Consider the following 25,799-nt stretch of genomic DNA (forward strand, 5'->3'; position numbering starts at 1 on the left):
AAACAGGATTGTTACCAGATATAGTGGACACTTTTGTGTTTTTTGTTTGTTTGTTTGTTTGTTTTGATTTTTTGAGACAGGATTTCTCTAATAGTCCTAGCTTCCTGGGACTTGCTTTGTAGACCAGGCTGGCCTCAAACTCAAAAGTACTCAACCCAGCTATATTCCCAGCTCCTACTTTTAGGGTTCCTCTTCCCTTTCTTATACAAGAGTGGAGTGGTTTAACTCTCTGTCTCTTTGGTTTTTAGGAGCTTCTAACAATAATCAGAAAAAAGACAGCCGAGAATTTAAAAGATGTCACCTTCTTGTTTACTCTGAAAGCACTTTGGAATCTTACAGATGAGTCTCCATCAGCCTGCAAGTACTTTATTGAGAATGAAGGATTGGCAGTCATCATCCAAGTCTTAGAGGTGGGAAGGTGGGATTGAGTTTAGATATAAAGTTCTTTCTTTTGTGGTGTAGTAGTAACCTATGTGTTCTTTTGACAGACGTTTTCCGAGCCTTTGATACAAAGCACAGTACTTGGTCTTTTGGTAAGGTGAATTGTTTGAATTAATTTATATAAAACTAATACTTAACTACTACTTACCTTGTGTTGGGCACTGCTATAGTCAGTTTAGATGCATAGATTAATTTAATCATATTCTGAGCAAACTGATAATCCTTGTATGTTAGTTACCTGTTGCTGTGAATAACCCACAGCTTAGTGGCTTAAAATAATAGATATCTGGGGCTGGAGAGATGGCTTAGTGATTAAGAATACTGGTTGCTCTTCTAGAGGACCTGGGTTTGATTCCCAGCACCCATAAAGCAGCTCATAACCATCTGTAACTCCAGTCCTAGGGGAATCCAATGCCCTCTTCCGGCCCTGTGGGTACTGTGTGCACATGGTACACAAAATAAAAATAAAAGTTAAAAAAAAAACAGCTATCTTATTTACTGAAAATGTAGGTGATGTGTATTGTGCCTGTGACTATAATCCCAGATCCAGGAAAGCTAACAAGTTTGAGGCCAGCCTGAGCTCCATAGGAAGATCCTGACTCAAAAATTAAAGCCAAACAAACAAGAGACTGGGAAATACCTTAGTAGGTAGAGTGCACGCCGTGCAAACATGAAAACCCGAATTTGGATAAAGCTGGATGTGGTGATGCATGACTTAATTCCAGCTTTGGTGGTGCAGAGCCCGGATGATCCCTGGGGTTCACAGCTGTTCTAGCCAAATCTTTGTGCCCCAGGTTCAGTGAGGGATCTTTTTTTTTTTTTTTTTTGGTTTTTCGAGACAGGGTTTCTCTGTGGTTTTGGAGCCTGTCCTGGAACTAGCTCTTGTAGACCAGGCTGGTCTCGAACTCACAGAGATCCGCCTGCCTCTGCCTCCCAAGTGCTGGGATTAAAGGCGTGCGCCACCACCGCCCGGCTCAGTGAGGGATCTTGTCTGAATATGTAAGCAACAACTGATTGAGGAAGACACCTGACTTCCACACACATGTGCACTGCACAGACATAACACACATGAACAAGTATATTTCTCATAACCCAAAAGATCCAGCTTCTGGACTGCAAGCAGGGTTCAAAGAACAACTCCACAGTATAGTGAAACTAGATATTTATTCACTTAATGTTTTTTTTTATTTTTATTTTATTTTATTTTTTGAGACAGGGTTTCTCTATGTAACCACCCTGGCTGTCCTGGAATTCACTCTGTAGACCAGGCTGGTTTTGAATTCACAAGAGATCCAGCCTTCCTGTAATTCCAGATTGTCAAGGCAGTTAAAAATTTCAGACTTCTAAATTCATATGTCTGTATTGTCTCTTGACCAGGAAATCCCACAATTTAGAAAGTTGTTTCCAGAAGAGCTGGAATTTGGAGAAAAGGTGAAAAAGAGAAAAACAGTAGAAAATAGTCCGACAAAGTTGAATGGAAGTCTTGTATATTTTAGATGAAAAACATCTCATCTGCCAATATAACATATGATTTTAGTCCACCTGGAAGCCTGGTAGACTGCTAAAGACTCATGAGGACTTTTCTCAGAGTTATGCTAATGGTAACTTGTGTTTCTGCTGGGACTAATGTTAGATAAGCTTAACATGGAGGTCATGTTATCAACAAGGGGTTTAGCTGGTTAAAGAAGGATTGACTAGTCCGAATCTCAAAACCAGGGCAGTCGCTTTATAGTTGTGATTCCTTTGGACATCCTAGTGTCTGGACCTGAGGACTGCAGAAGCTGAAGTGCTGACTTAACGATCTACTCTATGAAACAGTGAGGCTTCTGGGGCTTAATTGTCTCCATACAAACCTCTCCCTCCAGCATGAGCAGGTCCTTTACTTCTTTCTAACCAATAGTTTGCCAACTTTGACAGGATGTTAACTTTGCAAAAGTAACACACATAGAAAGCTTCCACTGCCTCAATGTCAGTGAATGCGTGGTTGGAAAAGAGGGACATCCACATTCCAAAGAACTTCAGATACCCTGTAAGAGCTGAATAAGACACTGAAGTAAGTCTTAGTTCTGCAGTCACAGGAAATGAATTCTGAGTAAGGCTGGATGAAGTTGTGACCATGCGAGACCTCACTGTCATGTCTCATGCCCCGCGGCAGCTGTGAAATGATAAATGCGTGTTATTTTAAGCCAGTAAGTTTGTGGTAATTTATTACACAGCATAGAAAAAGAACGCAATGTGTTTAAAACAACAGGACAGTTTTCATTTTTAAATTGATAGATAACGTAAGCATTTGTGTTAGACCTAGATTACTTCAGGCAGTCACTGGCAAGGCTGACAAGTTAGTCTTGCTGAAGGTCAAATTTCTTTGCAGGATTAAACATTAACTGAGAGATAAAGCTGTTTTTATTTCTCTCATACTGTGCCCAGCACTTAGTAGGTGCTTTATTCTGTTTGCTATTAAAGATCGTGTCCTTCATGAAGAGGTGAGACTTGAGTCATAAGCCAAGTTCAGAGGGAGGAGGCTGCTCTAATTCTGAGACCGTGTCTAAAGGGAGCAGTAGGGAAGGTGCTGGTTCCTGGTCTTTCCTCAATTCCTGCCCTGCTGTGTTTTGCTGCCCTGTAGAACAACGTAGCTGAAGTCAGAGAGCTTTCTCCCAAGCTGATGACAGAAGATGTTTTGAAACATGTCACCAGTCTGCTCCAGAGCACCAACATAGAAGTGAGCTACTTTGCTGCAGGCGTGATAGCCCATCTGACATGTGACAGACAGCACTGGCTATCCCGTGACCTACAGAGGAGTCATCTTCTCCAGCACTTGGTACAAAATCCAGAGTAATTTCTTCCTCAGACAATTTATTTTCCTTGAGTTTTAGAAAGATTCTATGTCTATTGAAATTTACCACTCATCTCATTAAATGTGTGGGCTACTATACCTAGCTTTTGTGTGGCTTTGGAGTTATTTTAGAGTTCTACAGCACTTAGATGTCCTGTCTCTTTAGTATTGTGTTTCTGCCCGTAATTGTTCATCAGGTTGTTTGTCAAATTAGCAGAGGTATCTAGGTCAATCACTTCATTCTTTCAACCAGATTCTTGGTGTTTTTTGTTGCGTTTGTTTCTTCAGACAAGATCTTACTCTGTAGCCCAGGAAGACCTGGAGCTTTTGACATTCCTCTTTCCCTATGCTTCACAATGGTGGGACTGTATGTAGTCAGTGGCCTAGCCCAGTCAACTTTCTGTTTTCAATCCCACCTCTAGTTCATTTAAGAAAGTACCTGGTATGCCAGTGTTTTTTCCCTCAGAAGTTCCATTCTTTTTGTTTGTTTCTTTGTTTTTGTTTTTGGTTTTTTGTTGTTGTTGTTGTTTTGGTTTTGGTTTTTCGAGACAGGGTTTCTCTGTGGCTTTGGAGCCTGTCCTGGAACTAGCTCTTGTAGACCAGGCTGGTCTTGAACGCACAGAGATTCACCTGCCTCTGCCTCCCAAGTGCTGGGATTAAAGGCGTGTGCCACCACCACCCGGCTGTTTCTTTGTTTTTATTGTTTTTGTTTTTCATGACAGGGTTCCTCTTTGTAGCCCTGGCTGTCCTAGAATTCACTCTGTAGTCTAGGATGGTCTCGAATTCAGAGATCTGCCTGCTTCTCAAGTGCTGGGATTAAAGACGTGTACCACCACCGCCTGTCCATTGGTATTTGTTTGTTTGTTTAAAACAAGGTTTCTCTGTGGTTTTGGTGCCTGTCCTGGAACTACCTCTGGTAGACCAGGCTGTCCTCAAACTCATAGAGATCCACCTGCCTCTGCCTCCCAAGTGCTGGGATTAAAGGCGTGTGCCACCACCGCCCGGCTTGTATTTTTAACTTTATCCAATGGTGCATCTGTTAAATCAATAATTTCTCAATCTACTCTGTTTTCTGTTTGCTTCTGTTTCAAATCCTGTGGACATTTGTTTTAGCGGTCTCTTCTTGCTTTAAAGATAGCTTCTTGTGAATGCTTGGAGAAATATAGTGGCTCTATGTTCATCTTTTGCAAGAAGAAAGGATGGATCTTTTGTTTTAAAAACAACAGATTTACCATTCTGTTAAATAAGAATTAAGGAAAGTGTGTAGGGAAAGCCATATTCAGTCCACTCTCTTTAAAAAGAGGTCTTTGGTTTGTTTGAAAAAATTTTTTTTACACCTTTAACTTTTATATATACGGATATTTTCTCTGCATGTATATGTCTCTGCACCATGTGTGCAGTGCCTGTGAAGGGCAAAGAAGAACATCATATTCCTTAAAACTGGAGTTACAGACTGTTGTGAGCTACTATTTGGGTGCTCAGCATTGAACACAGGTCCTAAGCAAGAGCAATCAATGGTCATTTCTTCAGCCCTGCTTTTTTAATTTTACGTGCACGAATGTTTGCCTGTTTGTCTGTGTGCCATGCCTTTGGAGGCCAAAAGAGGGAGATCCCCTGGAACTGGAGTTTTAGATGATTGTGAGCCACCATGCGGTTCTGGATTCAAAAGCAATTAGTGCTTAACTGCTGAGTCCTTTAGTCCTGTCCTCATCCTTCTCAGGACACTAGGCACTGATTGACACAAGGCTTCACAACAAGCTAAGCTAGCAAAGCACTCACCACTGAGCTGTTTTGCTTCGTTTTTCGAGACAGGGTTTCTTTGTGTTGCATTGAGGTCTGTCCTGGAACTCGCTATATAGACCAGGCTGAATTCACAGAGATCCAACTGCCTTTGCCTTCTGAGTGCTGGGAATAAAGGCATCTGCCCAACACTACTGAGATCTTACACCCCAGCCTACCACTGCAGTTTTTCCCCACAAATTGTCCATAAATTACACATATTGTGGTTATCTAGTTGATTTGGCAAATAGGTACATATAAAGTTTTTATTTTTATTTATTTATTTATTTTGGATTTTCGAGACAGGGTTTCTCTGTAGCTTTTGGTTCCTGTCCTGGAGCTAGCTCTTGTAGACCAGGCTGGCCTCGAACTCACAGAGATCCGCCTGCCTCTGCCTCCCGAGTGCTGGGATTAAAGGCGTGCGCCACCACCACCCGGCCATATAAAGTTTTTAAAATCAGCCTCATAATTTAAATAATTATTGTTTGAACTATGTCTAAGTAGGCCGGGCCGTGGTGGTGCACGCCCTTAATCCCAGCACTCAGGAGGCAGAGGCAGGAATCCCTGTGAGTTCGAGGCCAGCCTGATCTATAAGAGCTAATTCCAGGACAGCTAGGACTGTTACACAGGGAAACTCTGTCGAAAGAAAGAAAGAAAGAAAGAAAGAAAGAAAGAAAGAAAGAAAGAAAGAAAGAAAGAAAGAAAGAAAGAAAGAAAGAAAGAAAGAAAGAGAAAGAAAGAGGAAGGAAGGAAGGAAGGAAGGAAGAAAGAAAATGTCTGTATGAACTAGCCTACTGTGATGATTTGTAAGTCATAGAATTCAACAGTAACACAATACTCTGTTTCTCCTCTCCTGAGTGCAGCGTGTAACCCTCCAGAATTGGCCAAGTTCACAGTGTAAGATGTCGGCATTGGTGACTTACAGGTAAGTCTTACAGCAGTCAGCCTTGCCTTCCGTGTCCTCTCCTCTGCAGCGATGCAGTGATAAAGTGTTAGGTCAAGTAGCCTCCTGTAAATTCTAAGGAAAGCTTTAAGACTTAAGTTTTCCTTATGAAAAGAGGCTACCAGCATGTGCTCGTTCATTTACAATGAGACAGTGAATATATGCTGTCACATGAAATACTGTTTCTTAAATAAAGCCACCCCCCAATATAGACTGCATAATTTACCTGTCTCCATGCAGAACAGACTTTTATATCCTAGATTTCTGAATTGACACCTTTGTGTTTTTGCAGATCTTTCAAAGCCTTTTCTCCACTCCTTGGCAACTTCTCTCAGCCAGAAGTTCAGCTCTGGGCACTGTGGGCCATGCATCATGTCTGCAGTAGAAACCGTATGTATTCAATGTGCATTCAGAGCAAGTGTTTTCCAGCTAATATCCGAGCAATGGATGAGTTTAGAATTGATTTTAATAAAATGTTCTCCCCCACAAACAAACAAAAATGTAAAACTAGGCAGTTGTGGTGCATTTAATCTGGGAGGCAGAGAAGGTGAGTTTCTGAGTTCGAGGCCAGCCTGGTCTACAGAGTGTGTTCCAGGACAGATACACAGAGAAACCCTGTCTCGAAAAGCCAAAAGTTTATGGTTGGGGGTCACCACAACATGAGGAACTGTATTAAAGGGCCATAGCATTAGGAAGGTTGAGAACCACTGGAGAGATGGCTCAGTGGTTACGAATACTTATTTCAGTTCCTGGCACTCACCTTTGGGTGACACAACACCTGATTCCATCTTCTGGCCTGCACAGGTACTTACATGTACACATTAATTTTTTAAACGAAACCTAAAATTATTAAAGGAAATACAAAAGATAAGGGGAAAGTGAAAATGTCTTACTGGTTTTTAAGAAGCTGCAGAATTGTAAGCGCAGACATCCTCACAGGTGAGACCGTGAGCTGTGCTGCTCTTCTTCCCTTTTTGTCTTCGGGTGCTGAGGGTTGGCGTCTGCGGCCTTGCACATGTGAGGCACTACACAGCACTGGCCTCATTCTGTGCCTGCAGTTCTACAGCTTTTCCATAGTCACTTATCACTAACACTCCATTGTGTGTCTGAGATAGTCTCTCTAGGTAGCCCTGTGTGTCCTGGGATTTGCTTGTACAAAAAGTGTGTGTTACCATGCTTGGGTGTGTGTTAGTTTCATGTGTATGGGTGTTTTGCCTGCATGTGTGATTCTGTATTCCATATATATGCAGTGCCTATGGAGGCTGGAAGAAGGCTTCAGTTCCTCGGGAACTGGAAGAGCAGTAAGTGCTCTTAGCTGCTGAGCCGCCTCTCCAGTCCCAAGAGCTTCTTTCCCTTTTTATTCTGGCTCCAGGATCATCCCTTTGCTCTATTCATTCAGCCAAACATGTAGAATCTTTATTTGCAACTGTGTACTTGAGAGTGTATGTATGTGTACATATGATATGGGATTCCCTTCTGTATGCTAGGAATATGTTTTGTTACCATTGGTTATTAAAGAAGCTGTTTTGGCCAATGACTTAGTAAAGCCGAGCGGGAAATCCGAACAGAGATAGAGAAAGTAGGCAGAGTCGAGGAGATGTCAAGTAACACCAGCTGCCAGTCAGAATCTCATCAGTAGGCAGAGCCCTCATGGTGATACACAGATTAATAGAAATGGCTTAATTTAAGATATAAGAGTTAGTTAATAAGAAGCCTGAGCTAATAGGCCGAACAGTGTTGTAATTGTTTCTGTGTGGTTATTTGGGTCTGAGCGGCCGGGAAATGAACAAGCAGTCAGTCTACATACATACATTGCTTTTAGGAACCTATGGAGGCTAGAAAAGAACGTGTTGGAATCCCTGAAACTAGAAGTACAGGTGGTTGTGAACTGCCATGTGGGCGCTAGGAATTGCATAGACTGATGACAGGATCACTCCATGGTGTGGCTAAGAGGAAGGACTTTTTATTGTAGATATGAGAAAGAGAAGTCAGAAGCATCTAAAAGAGTCCACAGCGGGGAATAGACTGGACATGGCCAATAGACCTGGACATGGCCAGGGCTATCTGCCAGAGAGGGGAAAATAGCAGGGGTTAGAGAATAGAGAAAACAGAGAGAACGCATGAACATGCAAACATTGAATAGCAAGGCTATAAGGAGAATGGGTATCTCTGGGGAGGGAAGCTCATGAGCTGGAGGGAATTTATGATAGGGGAGAAGGTGAGAAGGGCAGGATTTTGAAATATGTTATAGTTACTTTCTGCCAGAGGTGAGAGAAATGATCCTTTTAGTAGATGGGAACCAGTTTCACAAGTTCGAGAAATGCTGACTTTTTTTTTTTTTTTTTTTTTTTTTTTGGTTTTTCAAGACAGGGTTTCTCTGTGGTTTTGGAGCCTGTCCTGGAACTAGGTCTTGTAGACCAGGCTGGTCTCGAACTCACAGAGATCCACCTGCCTCTGCCTCCTGAGTGCTGGGATTAAAGGCGTGCGCCACCACCGCCCGGCCAAGAAATGCTGACTTTTATCTAACTACCATACATCCTGTAGTTCAGGTTGAACTCATTGGACTGCCTTTTGGAGTCTGAGGAATTGGAGTTTTGTTTGGTGCTACCAGGAGGAGCCAGCAAAAGAACTGAGCGCTGTTAAAACTGCTGAGCCATTTCTCCAGCTCTGGTGTGCTAAACCTAAAGGTGTTTGAAGCATAGAGTTGTCTAAAAAAACGTACTACAATGACCATCTGTGGTTTCACCATGCTAATTACTCTGTTAATTCTTGAGCCACGAAGACTTCAACCTTTCCACTGTGAATGTGGTGAATTGGGAACATTTAAAATGCAAGCTGTCCACAGAAGGGCTTTTGTTTTTCTTCTAGCTGGCAAATACTGCAAACTGCTGGTCGAAGAAGGAGGACTGCAGCTCGTGTATGATATCCAAGAGAACCGTCAGGCCAATGCCCAGGTGAAGCAGATGGCGGCCTCCATCCTGGAGGACTTCCGGATGCACTTCACAAGCTACCAGAGACTCCCCACAGCTCCAGTGCCCTCTTTGACCTAGGAGCCTTTGAGGGGTGATGCTTAAGGACAGAGCTTCTGCCTTTGGGTAACAGAATTTTAAAACCAGCTGTTGGCGTTTATAAGTTATCGACATTTATCTGTTGACTATCTTGGTGTTTTTTTTTTCTGCTACAAAAAAGGCTTGGTCCTACTCCTGCACAACAGGAACAAAGACCTCAGAGAGACTTGGTATTGGCCCAGACTTAAGATCTTACTGTGTATGCAAATTTGTGTGTGTCCATGTACACATTTGGGCAAATGCTTAAAAAGGCCAGAAGAGGGTATTGGATTTGGAACTGGATGTAGGTAGAGTTTTCCCATCCCATAACCACTCTCAAACACTGTAGATTATATTAATTACAGATGCTTGGTCAATAGCTCAGGCTTATTACTAACTAGCTCTTATATTTTATATTTTAAGTTAACTCATAATCCATATTTATGCTCTTCCATGTGTTGGTACCTTTATTAGCATGGCATGTTCATCTCCTGTTCCCTCTGTGTCTGCTGATGACTCCAGATTATACCCTTGTTCTTTATTAATCAGTGAGAGTAATACATATTCACAATGTACAGAATGATTATTCCGCAGGAGATGGAGTTATAGGCAGTTGTCAGCTGGGAGCTGAGAACCGAGCTTGACTCCTTTGCAAGAGTAGCAAGCACTTTTACCCGCTGAGTCATCTTTCTGGCCTCTGGTCAAGACTTAACTGGAGTAGTACCGTAAGCCCTCTTTGAGCGTCAATTCAGGAAGAAACTCATTCTTAGAATTCTAAGCCACATTCTAAACTATAACCCAAGCCCTGAGACAGAAGATACAGAAGGATCTAAAGTTCAAACTAATCTTGCCTACATACCACCTTGTTTCTATTGTCCGCTGTCTCAGAAAAGCAGAATTTATGATCATGTCAATAAACTCTACTCACATTGCTGTGTGTTCGCCAAAAAAAAAAAAAAAAAAAAAAAAAAAGGTTTAGATTCTGAGCCTAGGTTCTGGTACCTAGGAACATTGTGTTCCTGGGAACTGACCTCTGCTAGTGGGAAGGTGTGCAAGGTGTGTTGTCCAGCTCCCTATCAGGCACCCCTTCAAATTTGGTTTCTTTTCCAGTAGTCTTCTAGATCAGGAAGATGGTGAGGGTGGGCTGATGCTAAGGCCCTGAATCCGTGGTTTTCTCCCTTCTGGGATGCAGACATAGCTTGGTATTTGTTTAGGCTGGTGTGTTCTGCAAGACATGCTGCTGTGGCTCCAGGGCAAGCTTGTGCTGAGGATGATCAGCCAGAGATCAGCTTGGCAGCCTTAGTAGAAGAGGAGAGGAGGCGGGCATTTAGGTACGCAGGGGCCTGGGTGGAGCTGGCCCTGTATCCCCTTTATTTTTCAAGTACGGCACCTTTCAGCTCACCTCTGCTCGTGCCAGTTCAAACCACTCGTCCTCCAGGCACCGCCCGAATCCCCATCCCGTCTTTCAGGGCTGCTAACCTTTGTCAGTGCTCCTGCCCGTCTGCTGTCTGCAAAAGGTCCCCACAGTTTCAGAACAAGCCAATGGCTGTAGCATGTTTATTGAACATAGGGATTTTAAGTCATCGCAACTGATTATTTCCAGATAAAAAAGCCGAATTCTAGAGAAGTTAAATGGTTTGTCCAGAATTTCCACCGGGTTATCTGCAGAGAGCTGGGATCTCTGAACTGGCTCCTGACACTTGCTCAGATAAACCTGGATGGATTTGTTCTGTGACTTCCTTCTCACTGTTCAATGACGATCAGAGCCCATGACACAAACCCAAAGCTTCTTTGAGTGAAGGGAACCAGGAAGGCCTGGGTCCCACTGACTAGCCAAGGTGAGAGCAATGTGGAAGGTGGCAGTGGGCGGCATGGTCAGCGCCAGTCACAGTGTCTGTCATTGTTCTTGTGAAGAAACTGAGGGCTTAAGAGGGCTAGCCTGCAGACTTTTCCTCTGCATCCTGTTCTTTTATAGTGTGCGTTTAAAATTAACTGGATCACTTGCCAACAAATTTTGGGGGTCGTTTCTCCCTGAAGGCTGCCATCCCTTCCAGCCGGTCCTGGGTTGGGATGTTCTGCAATGACACAATGGCTATTAGTTTGGGAAGAATAGGATCAGAAGACAAAAAGGGCATTGCATAAGTGGATCTAGACTGTGACATCTGGGTCCAAGTGCTTCCATTGTCTCTGGACTCCGGGTTGTGTAAAGTTGCGAGCCCCAGAGGGTGCTGTATCCGGAAGGCCAGCCTCTAGCAGCTGGCTGTTACTCCTGACATTTGGAGTGCCCATGAGGGCGTCGCTAGGTTCTGTTCACAAGTCAAGACTCTTTGCTTAGGATTTTTGTCTGTTATGATTGAGAGTAGCGTTTTTTGTTTCCTTTCTCACAAGTTATCAGAATAGTATGCCATCAGGTGTATAGTCCCTCTATAGGGTTGGCTGTGTGTTCTAGCCATGCCTTAGCATACTAACTCCAGTTGAGCCCCCAGTAGAGGCAGCTGGTACTGGGCAGCAAAAGTCATTTTTTCTGTTTGTGAAGCATCTTTTTTCCCTGTGGCTCTCTAGGTACCAAATGATGAAGGAAAGAGTCTTGAGCTGAAGATCTGTGATTCCCCGGGAGCCACTGGCATAGTTAGACTGCATGAGGCTCCCTGTGTTTGCTCAGCCCCCACCAAGCATGCACAAACCAGCAGTTGTTACATACCTGGGCATAGCACATGTGTTCAATGGCCATCCCTGATGCAATGTCCACCTGCAAAAAAGTACTTGCCGAGTCAATATGACTTTGCCCAACCCCCTCCACACAGAAGAGCCAGCCCACCCTACTGTCTCCACCAGTCGGAACCGAAATAACTGCTGCTCCAGAACTGTTGCCTGGACGTCACAACAGTGATGAAGGACGCCGAGAGAAGTAGGGAGGAGGCTGCGTGGTGTGGCTCTCAGGTGGAGGTGGCTTCTGCGTGTTTCAGCCAGTGTCTCTTCTTCCTGCCTTTTGTCAGGACTTGGGCATGAAGCTCCAGTCTTTATGACCTGGCGCATTCTCTAGCCTCTGCAGCCTCGTGCTCACTGTTGCTGACGCTGGAGCTAGCACAAAACTTACTTCCAAAACAAGTGCTTTGATCTACTGGGAAGTCTGAGACATGTTAGGGTAACCTAAGGTCCCAGATGCTGCAGTAAGTGGAAAGAATTGGTCTTTGGCTTGAGATCCCTCCCTTCCAGGTTGCCATTCCTAGTCGTCCGTCCTCAGTTTACGTGTCTGTGTTTCTGCTTGTATTTCAACTTTTCTCTGGCTCCTTGCTTTTTTTTTCAAGACAGGATTTTCTGCATGGCCTAGACTGGCCTTGAGTTCTGAGATCCTCTTGCTTATGTCTTCTGAATGCTAAGATTAAAGGCACACGGGTGTACACAAACACACACACACAATGTCTAACTCAGTACTGCTCAGTACCAATAGCTACTTGTCCCATGTGGCTACTTAACTAACTTGGTAAGTCTTTCAAGTATCAGAAGTGAGCAGTAATTCTATTCACAGTTGGGGCTTAAAGCCAGGGCCTCATGCTAACCAGGCAAGCACTGGGCTAGTCCCTGACACTGGCTATCCTATAGTACCATTAATATCATGCAGGCAGTAGACATATTTCAGCCCTACATTTCAGTTCTCAGGTCTGGTGCAGAGGAACGGTCAACAGGTAAACTAATGTCCTGAGAGCTGACTTATGTTCTTTATGGGCCACCAACCCAAGCCCAAGCTCAGGTACATGAACTGAGGACCACACAGACCTGCCTTCTTACTGCTTACTTCTATGTGGTCTTGCCCTTCTGAACCTGTTTCTTTAGGATGCAATCAAAAATATTAGCACATGCTAGGTGGTAGTGGTGCAAGCCATTAATCCCAGCACTTGGGAGGCAGAGGCAGGTGAACCTCTGTGAGTTTGAGGCCAGCCTGGTCTACAGAGTGAGTTCCAGGACAGGATCCAAAGAGAAACCCTGTCTCAAAAAACCAAAAATAAAAACAACAACCCAGCACACTTCCCACTGAAGTGAGCTACATGCACATGGGTCTGACTCCCTGAGTGTTAGGAGAGTCCATTTCTGAGGAGCTCTGACAGCTGTGTGGCAGGAATATACTACATCCTACCCAGTGAATGGCTGACTTAAATCCTGACCAGGAGAATCTTACCTCCATTCCTCGGTCGATGGCAACTTTGCCCAGTCGCACAGCAATGGGAGCCTAGGGGAGAGAACACCCAGAGATTTGGACTAAAGAGACATAGCTCAAGGGAAGAGCTTTGGACAGGAAAGTACAGTACAGACTGATTGTGTGTCCAGCTTTCCCATTGATACTTTAGTCAAGCTTCCATTTTTACATTCCACATGCCCTGGCCCCTTTAGTCTTAACCTACTGGCATCATTAAGTCCGACTTTCCAACATGTTCGACCCATCACAGTCCACAGAACTGCAGCTTCACCCATGCTCGCCACGTGCTCTCCACTGAGTGAGACCCGCAGTGAGCACGTGGCGAGCCCTCACCTCTGAGCAAACATTTAAGGTCTTGCTGAAGCTGGTCTTCCTTTGTGGTCCTTATCCTCAGGATAACAGGCGCGTGCCACAAAGGTGGTCACTGTGCTTACAGACGACACATCTTACAGATGGGGTTGAGTGCTGCAGCCACAGGTATCCAGCGAGTTCCCCGCTGTTGTTCCTTCCCTTCCAGCCCTTCCCCAGTAAGTGCTAGTGTTTGACTTTTATTTTATCCCCTTCTTGCCTCCTCTATTTGGTTTATTTGCTATGATAACCTATCAGCAGCACTGATTTTTCTCATAAGAATAAAAACTTAATGTCCTCCATGATAGCACCTGGGAAGGTAAATTTGAGGCCAGCCTGAACTACATGAGACCCTATTCTCCCCCCCCCCCCCAAAATAAAGAGAGAAAAGACAAAGAAGAAAAAGCTGAGTATTCATGTTCATAGAAGTGATGGGTAGAATAGAATAAAAAAAAAAAATAGCACATGCCAGGCGGTGGTGGCGCATACCTTTAATCCCAGCACTTGGGAGGCAGAGGCAGACGGATCTCTGTGAGGCCAGACTGGTACATAGAGTGAGTTCCAAGACAGGTAGGGCTACACAGGGAAACACTGTCTCAAAAATAAAAACAATTGTTAAAACATACATACACCACATGGACATAAGTATATTTCTATATATTAAAATTAGAAATACAGTGGATACAATTTCAGATGTTACTTGGGAATAGGAATAGTGGGTCACTTGTGGCCTTACAGCCAACTCCTTTAGTTAAAGGATAATATATTCTAATGGGTCTCTGTAAGCTCCAGAACCGTTTCATTCTCTGTTCAGTGGTTTGCCCTAATTGTCTACTACACAAACCCTACTCTGAAAGTTCTAGCTGTGGGACATGTAAGTGGCCAGTGTGGTTAGGCTGGTGTTTGGTACACAAAATTACTTTGATTTTATTCAGAAGCAAGGTCTTGTTTTGTAGTTCTGGCTAGCCTGGAACTTGCTATGTGGACGATGCAATGTAAACCTCTACTCTGTTTAAAGGTATGTGCTACCTCTCATTCCTGGCTTTTTAATTTTTGTCAATACTAAGGATTGGTCCTTGCTAGAGCCTTGTGTGTGTTAGGCAAGCATTCTACCACTGAGTCAAATCCCCAACCCTCCCTCCAGCTATTCTTGAAGCACTGAAATGCCTGTAACCCTAGGATGATGCAATTCTTCCATGCTTCACTATTTGGAAATCTAAATCACCCTGAGCTTCTGTTCAGTTTATTCCAAAAGGCAAATATCCAGCCTACATGTCCAGCTAGCTCACTCGCCTGGCTCCCTCTGGAGGCTTCAGTCACTCGGTCATTCTGAGTTCTGTATGAGCTCAGAGGCTTTGTCAGCATAAGGTTGCCCTGCGCAGGGCGTCGGACTCCTTGCTGAAGTATACGCAGGAAATTGTCCTTGACAGAACATCCCATCGTGTGGGATTATTTCAATTTAAAGACTGCAGAAGTTCCCCTCCCCTCTAAAAAGTTTAGGGGGCTTAAGATAGGTTCTCAGTAGCCCAAGCTGGTCTTGACCTCAAAGAAATCCTCCTACCTCAACCTACTGAATGCTAGCATTATACAACTGGCTTTCAAATGGAGTAGCCTTGGCTGTCCTGGAACTTGCTCTGTAGACCAGGGTGGCCTCAAACTAACAGATCTTCCTACCTCTGCCTCCCAAATGCTGGGATTAAAGGCGTGTGCCACCACTGCCAGCTTCAAATGTAGTCGTAATGTTAAACTGATGTGTGGCTAATATTTGAAATATTATATTTTGGCTGTTTTGTAACATTGAAATATATTTTCCTTCAAAATTAAAATTTTTGGATTCTACTTCTGAGTGTCTCTTGTGTTTGTACACATGCCCACCTGTGCTGGTGTGTGTGGACCAGCTGACACTTCACACTTCATCCTGGCATTCTGCTCCACATTTTTAAGACATGGTCTCTCCTTGGTTTCCCAGTTAGTTTAAGTTGTCTGGCCTCCAAATAAAGCCCTGACAGGTTTTTACTCTCATGTTTGGGAGGCAAGCACTCGACTGGCTGACCCCCAACACATGTTTCACAATCCTACAGTTTACTGTGACCTGTGTTTTGATGCTACAGTCACTCGGTGACCTGGATGAGTTCAATTGCCTTATACTTTTATGAAAACTGATCTTACCCTCACTTCCAGCTTCCTTTGTGAAAAGCACAAACCTCCAGGCCTTGGACACCCAAATCAGCTAGATCCTGGGTCTAAACCTGTCCAGCAAGTAGTTTAAATCTTGTGGGATTACCCCAGGATCGACCCCAGGGCTCTTGCATCTAGCCCAGGCTAGTCTTTAACTCCCTAGTTAAGGTTTATTTAGCATGTATGAAGTCCTAATGAGTTAATGTAGGTCCTGATTATTTCAAGAAACAATCTGCTATGCAGAGGTAGGAAAGGTGGCATGTCTAGTTTTCTGGGTCTTGGGGACACTTAAAGGGAGCACTGTAGTATCACAGGTGCCTCCTGGCATTTGAAAGGGGTCTACTGTGGATTAGGGATCATGAGACCGTGCTTCATACAAGTAATGAAGGTTGCTACCATCACAGGAAGTTACTAGATACTGCAGCTTCAATGGCTTGCAGCCCACTAGATTCCAGTCCTTCTAAATTTACTTTGTATATGAGTTTAGAATTAAAGTTGACTTCAGCTACTCTGTAACAGAATAGGTGCCAAAACTTCAGGGGTCACAAGGTGTGGATCTTGTGCAGCTCCAGGACACATCAGGTCCCCTGGGCCGCCCATCATCCCTCCCCTCTGTGCCCCAGCTGTCACCATACCTGGGGCAGGATCTCCTGAGCCAGTGCCAGTGCCCGGTGGTAGGCAGCATTACCCTCATCATTCTGCGCCACAGCGTGATTTACCAGGCCCAGCTGATGGGCCTGCATCCCATCCAGTCTCCGGCCTGTGAAGATGAGCTCCTTTGCTAGGGCCACGCCCAGGCAGCGGGGCAGCCTCTGAGTCCCCCCTGCCAGTAGAGGGGAGAGCAGTGAGTCAGGCTGAGAAGGGTAAATGGAGAGAAACTCATCTTGGGAACAGTCAGGATGGAAGGAAGAAATAACCTGGGGCAAAGAAGTCGGGTGAGGTTACCTGCTCCTGGGAGAAGTCCTCGGGTGGTCTCAATTAGCCCCATGACAGCTGAGGAAGCTGTTTAAACAAGAATGAAGTTGCCTCTTGCACATCCTCCATTACCAGTCCCTGGGCAGACCATAGCTCTGCCTCCAGCTACTTCCTCAAGGTCTGGCCATACCCAGACCTCCAGTCTGCCCAGGCCCCTGCCCACCATCCCAGCTACTGTGCTGTGGTTGTAAATCTTTGGGTCTTCCCTTCCTGAGTGTGCATCGTGGGGAAAGATGGCTACCCTTCTGCCCATGTCACACAGACTAGGGAATGAATGAAGTGCCAGCAGCAAGGAAGGGGTCCCCAGCGGATGCCTGACATTGATTTGTAGGTTACTGGATTTCCTAACCTCGACTGTTCATGGCGCCTGTTACAACTGTGGTTCTCCCTCATAGACTGTGTCAGCCTGAAATATCCCTGAGGGTTCACGGGACAGTCTTCTAAGTTTTGCCTCCTGAGTGTTTTTCCTTGATAGTCCTCTGCTGAGTTCCCTAAATACAGGCCACCTGACCCGTGCAGTAGAGGCAATAAGATAGGACTGTGCCATTGCTCAAGAGGGGCTCTCCACTCTGAGATACCTGCCTGAACCTCCTGCAGAATTCTGTTGGCCTGGCTCTAGGGTTGAACTCTCTCCAGCTACTTTTAGTGTGTGTGTGGTGCTGGGGATGGAACCAAGCCTCAGGCATGCTAGGCAACCCCTCTACCACTGAGTCAGACCAAAGCTCCGCTCAAGTCTCTCTTCTGCACATAGTGTAGACAGAAACCGCCCTCATGCCTGGATACATAATTTAATATTCCTGGCTTTGAAAGGGAAGGCAGTAGGGGGCGGGCACCTTGGTGGCACTCCAACTATCTACCTCTAAGAAGGGCTCTCCCAGCTAAGTCTGACCTTAAAAAGTGACCAGTGATCTTGGTTCTCCTCCACTACTTGGGGCTCTACTGTAGAACACCTGATCACACTGCCCAGTCACCTTTGCAGTGAGCTGGGACAGTGACAAACAGCCCTCACGGCTCACCTTTGTTCAGTTCAAGTAATCTAACTTGGCCAGATCTACACGATCAAGTTCCCTAACTTTGTCCTCTTTGGCTTCGCCTCTCTTTGCTGCGTAGTCAGCTGTGGCTCAGAATTCTGCAACCTTTCTCAGATGAGGAAAGCAACTCTCACAGGCATGGTCTACAACAGCTGTGGGTGGTGAAGCGGATTTACCTGCTTCCCGTCTCCTACGCTGCCTCGGGGCTTCAATTGTTTGAAAGGCCAAGTGGTGGCTGACTTAACAGAAATCTGACTTTCCCAGCTTGGCTGGGAAAGTTGCAGCCCCGCCACCCTCCATCCCCCAACTCTACCCTGCCAAGTACCTGCTATTCGGAGGTCACAGGCCAGGGCCAGTTCCAGGCCCCCGCCCAAGGCAAAGCCGTCCATGGCTGCAATAGTGGGTGCAGGGAAGGCAGCTGTGGAGACAAAGGTTGGCTTAACCTACAAATCCTAGCAGGTCCAGTACGGAGGGCCTCGGACAGAGGGTCTTGCAGATCCCAGGCTGAGGAACCCCGCCTGATACCTCAGTCAGATTATCTGAGAAATTTGTTTTTCCCAATAGGGTAAGTTCTGGACCCCATCAGGGATTGGGAACGGGGGAATGGGCTGATGCTGCAAGCCCACCCTCTTGCTAGGACCCGTCTCCTATGTACCAAGCCCTGTGCATGGTCCTGGCATGGAACCCAACCAGGTGAGCCCCTGTCCTCCCAGGGGGATCAGCCTGAGAAAGAAGGCAAGCAAACTCATAACCAGCCAATGACAATCTGAGGCCTTCTGTGTTCTGAGAACAGGGAGCTTAGAGTTGGTGAGGAGGACTTCCTGTGTGAGGACGCGCTGGAGGCCTTGGAGGGTGGCTGAAAAGTTAGGTAGCCAGGAAGGGTGTGCCAGGGACTAGGCACAGTCATTGTCAAAGCCCGAAAGTGTGTTCCGTGAACTTGACGACTCCGGAGTTACTAGGAGGACTGGGAGGTCCATGGGACTGGGTCTGTGGCTAAAGAACTAAGGCTGCTAGAAATAACTTGTAGCCAGACTTGGTAGCATATATAATCCCAGCAATGGGGGAGGTCCAGCCTAGAGTACCCAGGGTGTCTAAAATAAAAATAATAGTTTTTAAAAGGAGGAAGGGAAGAAATGTACCTCCCCGACCCCCGTCTGCTCTTCGCAATCCCTGGTGTCCTCATTGAGCTCAAAACAGAAAGAATACCCTCTTTAGAGAGGAGATGGTATCAGGCAGAGGAGGTGCCGGCAGGGCCCCCAGCCTTCCACCCCACTCTCAGACTCACCAATCTCACTCATCAGACCTCGGAGCCGCTGGACAAAGAACCCCACCTCCTCAGCAGTCATCCGCTCCCGTTCCTTCAGGTCTGCACCTGCAGAGGACAAGCCCTTCGTGACTACTAGGAAATGGCCTGTTACTGCAGCATCCCAGGTAGTGAAAGGAGCCAGCATAGGAGACTCGGGGAGGAAGCGGAGGAACCAGGAAACACAGTCCTAGGAGCCAGTAAAGAGAGGGGCAACCACAGCATCAAAACAAAGTGGACTTCTTCAAAGTGAACGCCCTTTGTACATCAAAGAACACTGTTAAGGGACCGGAGAGGTGGTTCAGTGGTTAAGACTGCTCTTCCAGAAGACCCGATTCAATTTACAGCGCCCACATGGTGGCTTATAGCCATCTGTAACTCCAATTCCAAAGGATTTGGCACCCTCTATTGGACTCTTTAGGCACTGCATGCATACACACGCCAAAACACTCATCCACACATACATAAATATTTCTTTTCTTTTCTTATATTTTATGTATGAGTGCTCTGCAAGTCAGAAGAGGGTGCCAGATCTCATTACAGATGGCTATGAGCTACCATGTGGATATTGGGAATTGAACTCAGGACCTCTGGAAGAGCAGCCAGTGCTCTTAACTGCTAAGCCATCTCTCCAGCCCCCTAAAAATAATTTTTAAAAAATTAAAAACACTGTCAAGAGCATGAAGAGAAAATTCACAGGTTGAAAAACAAAACCAAACAGTTTCCCTTCTTTCTCTCTCTCTTTCCTAGACAGGGTTCAGTATGTAGCTCCGGCTGTCCTGGAGCTCTGTAGATGAAGGTGGTCTCAAACTCACCTGCCTCTGCAGAGTGCTGGGATTAAAGGCGTGCACCACCACACCTGGCCTTTAAAGATTTTATTTTTGTTTTAAATTATGTGGGTGTTACCTGTGTGCACACCTGTGCAGAGGCCAGAAGCAAGCAAGCCAAGCCATCTGCCTGAGCTAGAGTCACAGAGCTGGAGTTGCGACGGTTGTGAGCCATCTGATCTGGGTGCTGGGACCCAGACTCAGGTCCTCAGTGCTGGCAGGTGTGGTGGTTTGGATAAGAATGGCCTCTATAGGCTCATAGATTTGAATGCTTCATCACTAGGGAGTAGCACTCTTTGAGAAGGGTTAGGAGGTGTGACCTTGTTGGAGGTGTGTTACTGCCCAGCCTCCTCTGCTCCCCCCATCCTTTTCTCCCTCCGCCTCCCAGCTTTGCCTTCAGATCAGGATGTAGCTCTCAACCACTTCTCTACCACAATGCCTGCCTATGCCAGCAGTATATGCTCTTAATTGCTGAACCAGCTCTCCAACTTCCAGAGAGATGACTTTCAAAACAAAAACAAAAACAAAAAACACAAGCGGTGGGTGGTGGCACACACCTGGAATTCCAGCACTCAGAGGTGAAGGTATGAGGATCAGAAGTCACAAATCAACCTCAGCTACAAAGTGAGTTCAAGGCCAACCTGGGCTATAGAAAAACGTTTCTTAAAGGAAACAAATGAAAAACCAGTAAAACTAAAAGTTAAATGATCATTTTTATCTTCTTGTCAGTCTCAAAAGTGCTGGGGATATGGCATGTGTCATCACACTTAGCGAATTAATTCTTCAAAGGTTAGGTTGTAGGGTCCATGGGGCCTAAGAGCTATGCTTTGTTTTGTTTTGTTTTTTTAACTTCCCTCTTGTAGGTTTGGAGTGCTGTTTCTCAAGTTCAAGGTGCCCTTGTGAGCCAGGGGATGCAGGTTGGAGGCAGTGCTCTAGGGACAAGGACTGGAATTTACTTTGTGAGCATGCTGGGACTCAGTGTTTCCATTTCTTCCATAAAGGCTCAGAAGGAAGCAAGACAGTACAGAAAGAACAAAGATACAATCCAGAGAGACCAAGTTCAAACTGAATCCTATACTAGCTGTTTAAGCCAAACTGGGTGAGGAATTTTACCTGCCTGCATCTTTCCTATCTCCAAAATGGGAATGTGTTCTATTTGGAGCCTGAAGGCACAGCAATCCCTGGGGAGGAGACGGGGAGAGGGTGGGAGGGAACCCACCTGCACAGAACACACCCTTCACTCCACTTCGGAAGATCAGGACGCGGACTTGCTGGTTTTCCCGAAGCTGGGCCAGAGCTTCCAGCAGCTGGAGAGGACAGAGACTGTATAGTCAGTCAGACATCTCCTAGTCTATCCCTGGCCACGCCCTGGAGAACCCTTTCTCACCTCACTGACGAAGATGTTCCCCAGGGCATTTCGGGCATGAGGTCTGTTCATCAGAATTTCAGTGATTCCTGCAAGGGACAGGCAGCCTTGAGTGAGCCGGGTGGCCCTGCTCAGTCAGGGACGTCTGGAGGCAGGAGGCCCAGTTCAAGGTAGCCTCTTCCCTTGAGGAGCCGTGTGACCTGCAGCAAGCCAAGCCGCACACTCGATTTGGGCCTCAGTTTTTCCAAGCATTAAACAGAATAACCCTTGCTTTCTCTGCCCCAGAGGGAGTATAAGGGCTTGTGAACTGTGAACTGAACCAACAAGAGCATGGACACGGACCCACAAGAGCATGGACACGGACCCACAAGCTCTCTCATACATGAGCCTTCAATCCCATTGCTCCCTCTGCATTATCCTCCCCCACCCCAACCACACAGTTCCCTCTAAGGAGTAATATTCAGGATACAAATATCCTTGTATCCATCAGTCAGGATAAAGACATAGAACTGGACCAACTACCTCAGGACTCACCACACGCCCTGGCCAGTCAGTCCCGCTTCCTCTCTCTTCAGGCAGTAGAAATCACCTCCATGAATTTCTTTCCTTTGCCAGAAAATCGTTATTCTTAATTGTTGAGATGGGCTCTAATAGAACCCAGACTAGCCTCCAACTTGTTACGTAGCCAAGGGGGCGGAAGTCTGCTCCTCCTGCCTTGACCGCCAGAGCACTGGGATTAGAGGCCAGTGCCGCCACACCCAGTTTATCCGGTGCTGGCCATCAAAGCCAGGACTTCAGGTATGCTAGGTGAGTATGCTACCGGCTGGGCTATATCCTCAGCCCCAGATATGCATTTATTTATTGGAAATAAGGTCTCCAAGGTATCCCTGACAACTGGAATTCACCATGTAAAGGCCAGGCCAGCCTCGCAGAGATCCACCTACCTCTCTCTCTCAAGTGCTCAGATTAAAGGCAAATGCCACCCTGCCCAGACAATGTCTAATGCAGCCCAGAGTAGCCTTAACTCCTGAGTCTCCTGTTTCTACCTCCCAAGTATTGGGCTTACAAGAGTACACCTCTATGTCCAGCAAGAGACCCAGCCTTCACACGGCAGGTGTGTCTATATCTGAAGTCAGTGCGACAGTTCTTTTTCATGAGACAGATCAGGGAGACAAAACTCTTTTTGAAGGGATTTGGCTAAGGGGTTGAGCATTGGTTAATATTGTTAAAAATACTAATTTCAGCCGGGCGGTGGTGGCGCACGCCTTTAATCCCAGCACTCGGGAGGCAGAGGCAGGCGGATCTCTGTGAGTTCGAGGCCAGCCTGGTCTACAAGAGCTAGTTCCAGGACAGGCACCAAAGCTACAGAGAAACCCTGTCTCGAAAAACCAAAAAAAAAAAAAAAAAAAAAAATACTAATTTCAGGGCCGGGGAGATGACTCAGTGGTAAGAACACAGGCTGCTCTTCCAAAGGACTCTCATTCCGTAGCTCACAACGATCTGCAACTCCAAGTCCAGGAGATCCAACATCCTCTTCTAGTGTCCAAGGGACCCAGGTGCACATGTGTGCACACATATATAAGCAAGCAAAATACTCATATACATATGATAAAAAATAAATAAGAAGAAACAATAAGCCACCCAGTGGTGGCCCATGCCTTTAATCCCAGCACTCAGGAGGCAGGGGCAGTTAATCTCTTGAGTCTGAGGCCAGCCTGATCTACAGAGTGAGTTCTAGGACAGCCAAGGCGGCACAGAGAAACCTGGTCTTGGAAAAACAGTTTAACAAACAAACAAAAAAAGAAATAAAATGTTTATTTCCAGGGTCATAGAGATGGCTCGGTGGGTGGAGGTGTGTGCTGACAAGACTGAGAATTTGAGTTCATCCCTGCAACCCACATGATGGAGAATCAAAACCTGCCAGTTGTCCTCTGACCTCCACACACACTGTGTAGCATGTGCCCCCTCCTCCCACCCAAAATACATGCTAGAAAAAGGCCAGCTTGGCTTCAGGACAGTCCAGTTGTTCTGAGCACTCCGCCTGGATCACTGTGAAGAAACGGCACTCGCGCAGTGTGAGCTGCTGCCACTACAGCTGCTGCTGAAGCCACCAGTTTCTGCTTTGGGTCTTCTCTAATCTGAACTGTCCCAGGCTGCGCCTGCTGGAAACTTCTGTTTATTTCCCAGTGACCCGCTTGCTGTTATTTAGGGAACCTCCCTTGACCGCCCCTAGTGGCCAGCAGGTGCAAGGCCTTATTAGAAAATTGCAGGTTTACCTCTGGGAATTGCGAAAGACTTTACACAAGTGTTGCTAATTACGATGAAATTCTCTTAAAAATTACATTTGTAGCTGGGCGGTGGTGGCGCACTCCTTTAATCCCAGAACTCGAGAGGCAGAGGCAGGCGGATCTCAGAGTTTCAGGACAGCCAGGGCTACATAGAGAAACCCTGTCTCAAAAACAAAAATCAAAACCAACAAAATCGGCCGGGCGGTGGTGGCGCACGCCTTTAATCCCAGCACTCCGGAGGCAGAGGCAGGCGGATCTCTGTGAGTTCGAGACCAGCCTGGTCTTACAAGAGCTAGTTCCAGGACAGGCTCCAAAACCACAGAGAAACCCTGTCTCGAAAAACCAAAAAAAAAAAAAAACCAAAAAAAAAAACAAAAACAAAATCACATGTATTTATTTACTTATCTATTGTGTGTATGTCTGTATATGTGGGGACATGCACACCCCGTGTTAATTACGTGGAGATCAGAAGACAGCTTGAGTGAGCTAGGTCTTCTGCAGCCTAGATCCCTGGATTCAGAATGGATCTCTCAGGTATGGTGGCAAGGGCTTTTCCCCCTAAGCCATCTCGGCAGTCGATGTGAAATTATTATTATTATATACAGGGTCTCATTATATAGCCTTGACTGGCCTAGAACCTGCTATGTAAACCAGACTGGCCTGGAAAGTCAGAGATCCACCTGCTTCTGCCTCCCAAGTGCTGGGTTTAAAGGTGTGGGCCACCGTGCCTGGCCCCATGATGCAATTCATTCTCTCTTGACCAGAGGGTTTAGCCATACTCCAGGGTGGTGGAAATCCTTTCTCTTCCCATGTCCCCATAACTTTGCCTCTCTTTCTGTTCCGCCTCGGTGGCATACATGGCGGTTCATGTATGCCAAAAGTGACGGATGCACAGAGGGACTGGTCGACACCAGCAGGAAGGTGGTGGTGCTTTAGATTTATTCAGGAAAGCAGCTCTTATGCAAGTGGTTCTGAGCAATCGTCCATCTCCAGTTCCAGAGGATATGACACCCTCTTCTGTCCTCCACGGGCACTAGGCACTCAGGAGATACACAGACATAAATGCCCACAAAGGACATAAAAAATAGTTTGTTGGGCGGCAGAGGCAGGTGGATCTCTGTGAGTTCGAGGCCAGGCTGGTCTACAGTGTGTGTTCCAGGACAGGCTCCAAAAAAGCTACACAGAGAATTCCTGTCTCGAAAAACCAAAAAAAAAAAGTGTGCCCTATAGTACACGTATCCACACTTATTCAATGATAAAATAAGTACGTAAGTCTAACACAAACAATAAAACAATACATCAAATATGGGAAAGGAGATGGGATGGAGGTCACACTGATGAGAGAGGGGTCCGCACCCAACTAACGCCTCTGAGGTCCAAACAAGCACCCATACTTCACAGCATACTGTATAATAAAAGACTTTGAATTTGAACTTGTGTGTAGGCGGACCCACACCCGTGCCTCCCTCCCTCCTTGTCCCCGCAGGTCCCTCCGGATTGGATCCGCCATCTCCTCCCCCAGAATCATCGCCAAGGCCCTGGGAGGGAAAAGTCCTGGCCAGCACTCTTGATCCTGATCCCCTGGAGCACAACTCCGCTCCAAGCTCTCCTGTCCTCCACAGAGTCTGGGGAGACGGATACAAAGTCCACTCCGGACAAAGTCCGGGAGCTCCTTCTAGACCCCGGGGCAGCCTGAAATCCAATCCTCCTATCCTCCCGCCTTAGTCTCCCTGCCCGTAACTTTACCTTGGTCCGGACCAGTCAGCGCCTGCACTTGGATCTCGGGTGTCCTGGTCGTCGCGTTGGAGGCGCAGCCGCGGGCCCCCAGGGAACTCCAGGGGCGCGAGAGGCGCAGCACGCGGGGCAGGGCGCGCAGCATCGGGGAGCAGGCTGGCTAGGTAGCGCGGAGACCGGGGTCCTCGGCCGTCAAGCAGGAGAGTCGAAGTTCCGGGGCGGGCGAGGCCTCGCAAAGGGCTCCACCTATGGGCGGAGAGAAGGGTGCGGCGGCCCGCGACCCCGGAGACCCCGAGGCGGTGTGAGAAAGCTTCTGGGCACGCCGCGGTTTTCCACGAATGCGCCGGCAGGAAGGTGGTATCCAAACCCGAATGTGTTGCGTGTGCCTTCTTCACGTGTACCTCAGTTCACTAGTCACTGGGGAGTGGTCTGCACCCAGTGACAAGGTCTCATCTCCCAGAGGCAGTAAGGTCAGGCTAGAAATAGCCGTGAACTGCCAGTCCACCTGAAC

General features: G+C 46.5%; 2 protein-coding genes across 5 annotated transcripts in view; one reads left to right on the forward strand and one right to left on the reverse strand.

The window, feature by feature from the left end:
• Zyg11a (zyg-11 family member A, cell cycle regulator) overlaps positions 1-11,672 on the forward strand; it is a 32,783-nt gene extending 21,111 nt beyond the window's left edge. The window contains exons 9-15 of one of the 2 annotated variants that reach the window (XM_057784743.1): positions 249-410; positions 489-533; positions 3,065-3,259; positions 5,917-5,978; positions 6,289-6,386; positions 8,865-9,091; positions 11,606-11,672. In XM_057784743.1, the coding sequence (XP_057640726.1) occupies positions 249-410; positions 489-533; positions 3,065-3,259; positions 5,917-5,978; positions 6,289-6,386; positions 8,865-9,046 (744 nt within the window). In that variant the 3' untranslated portion in view covers positions 9,047-9,091; positions 11,606-11,672. Of the gene's footprint in view, positions 1-248; positions 411-488; positions 534-3,064; positions 3,260-5,916; positions 5,979-6,288; positions 6,387-8,864; positions 9,790-11,605 lie in introns of those variants that run through there. The other variant, XM_057784741.1, reaches the window with a different exon arrangement.
• Echdc2 (enoyl-CoA hydratase domain containing 2) lies at positions 10,000-25,501 on the reverse strand. 3 transcript variants are annotated; one of them, XM_057784745.1, is made up of 11 exons: positions 25,301-25,348; positions 21,801-21,872; positions 21,288-21,355; positions 21,120-21,207; positions 19,056-19,142; positions 18,096-18,188; positions 16,710-16,766; positions 16,400-16,587; positions 13,221-13,271; positions 11,745-11,792; positions 10,000-11,118 (listed from the first exon to the last, which is right to left on the reverse strand). In XM_057784745.1, the coding sequence occupies exons 3-11, from the start codon at positions 21,336-21,338 to the stop codon at positions 11,041-11,043; spliced, it is 741 nt and encodes a 246-aa protein (XP_057640728.1). In that variant the 5' UTR covers positions 21,339-21,355; positions 21,801-21,872; positions 25,301-25,348; the 3' UTR covers positions 10,000-11,040. The 3 variants fall into 3 exon arrangements, 2 of the variants coding, with proteins under 2 accessions (XP_057640728.1, XP_057640727.1); XR_009057997.1 differs by lacking the exon at positions 21,801-21,872 and having other exon boundaries at positions 10,002-10,341; positions 10,446-11,118; positions 25,301-25,501; XM_057784744.1 differs by lacking the exon at positions 21,801-21,872 and having other exon boundaries at positions 10,001-11,118; positions 25,301-25,501.
• Positions 25,502-25,799: the final 298 nt, after the last annotated feature.

Source organism: Chionomys nivalis, chromosome 11 (genome assembly GCF_950005125.1).
Source record: "Chionomys nivalis chromosome 11, mChiNiv1.1, whole genome shotgun sequence".
NCBI lineage: Eukaryota > Metazoa > Chordata > Mammalia > Rodentia > Cricetidae > Chionomys > Chionomys nivalis.

Bases quoted from the DNA above. Each gene is read 5' to 3' on its own strand.
- Echdc2 (XM_057784744.1), bottom strand. From the start codon at position 25,433: ATGCTGCGCGCCCTGCCCCGCGTGCTGCGCCTCTCGCGCCCCTGGAGT. The intron at 18,189-19,055 runs GTGAGTCTGAGA...TTGTCTCCACAG, and splicing joins AGGTCTGATGAGTGAGATTG to CTGCCTTCCCTGCACCCACT. The intron at 13,272-16,399 runs GTATGGTGACAG...TCTCTCCCCTAG, and splicing joins CTCAGGAGATCCTGCCCCAG to GCTCCCATTGCTGTGCGACT.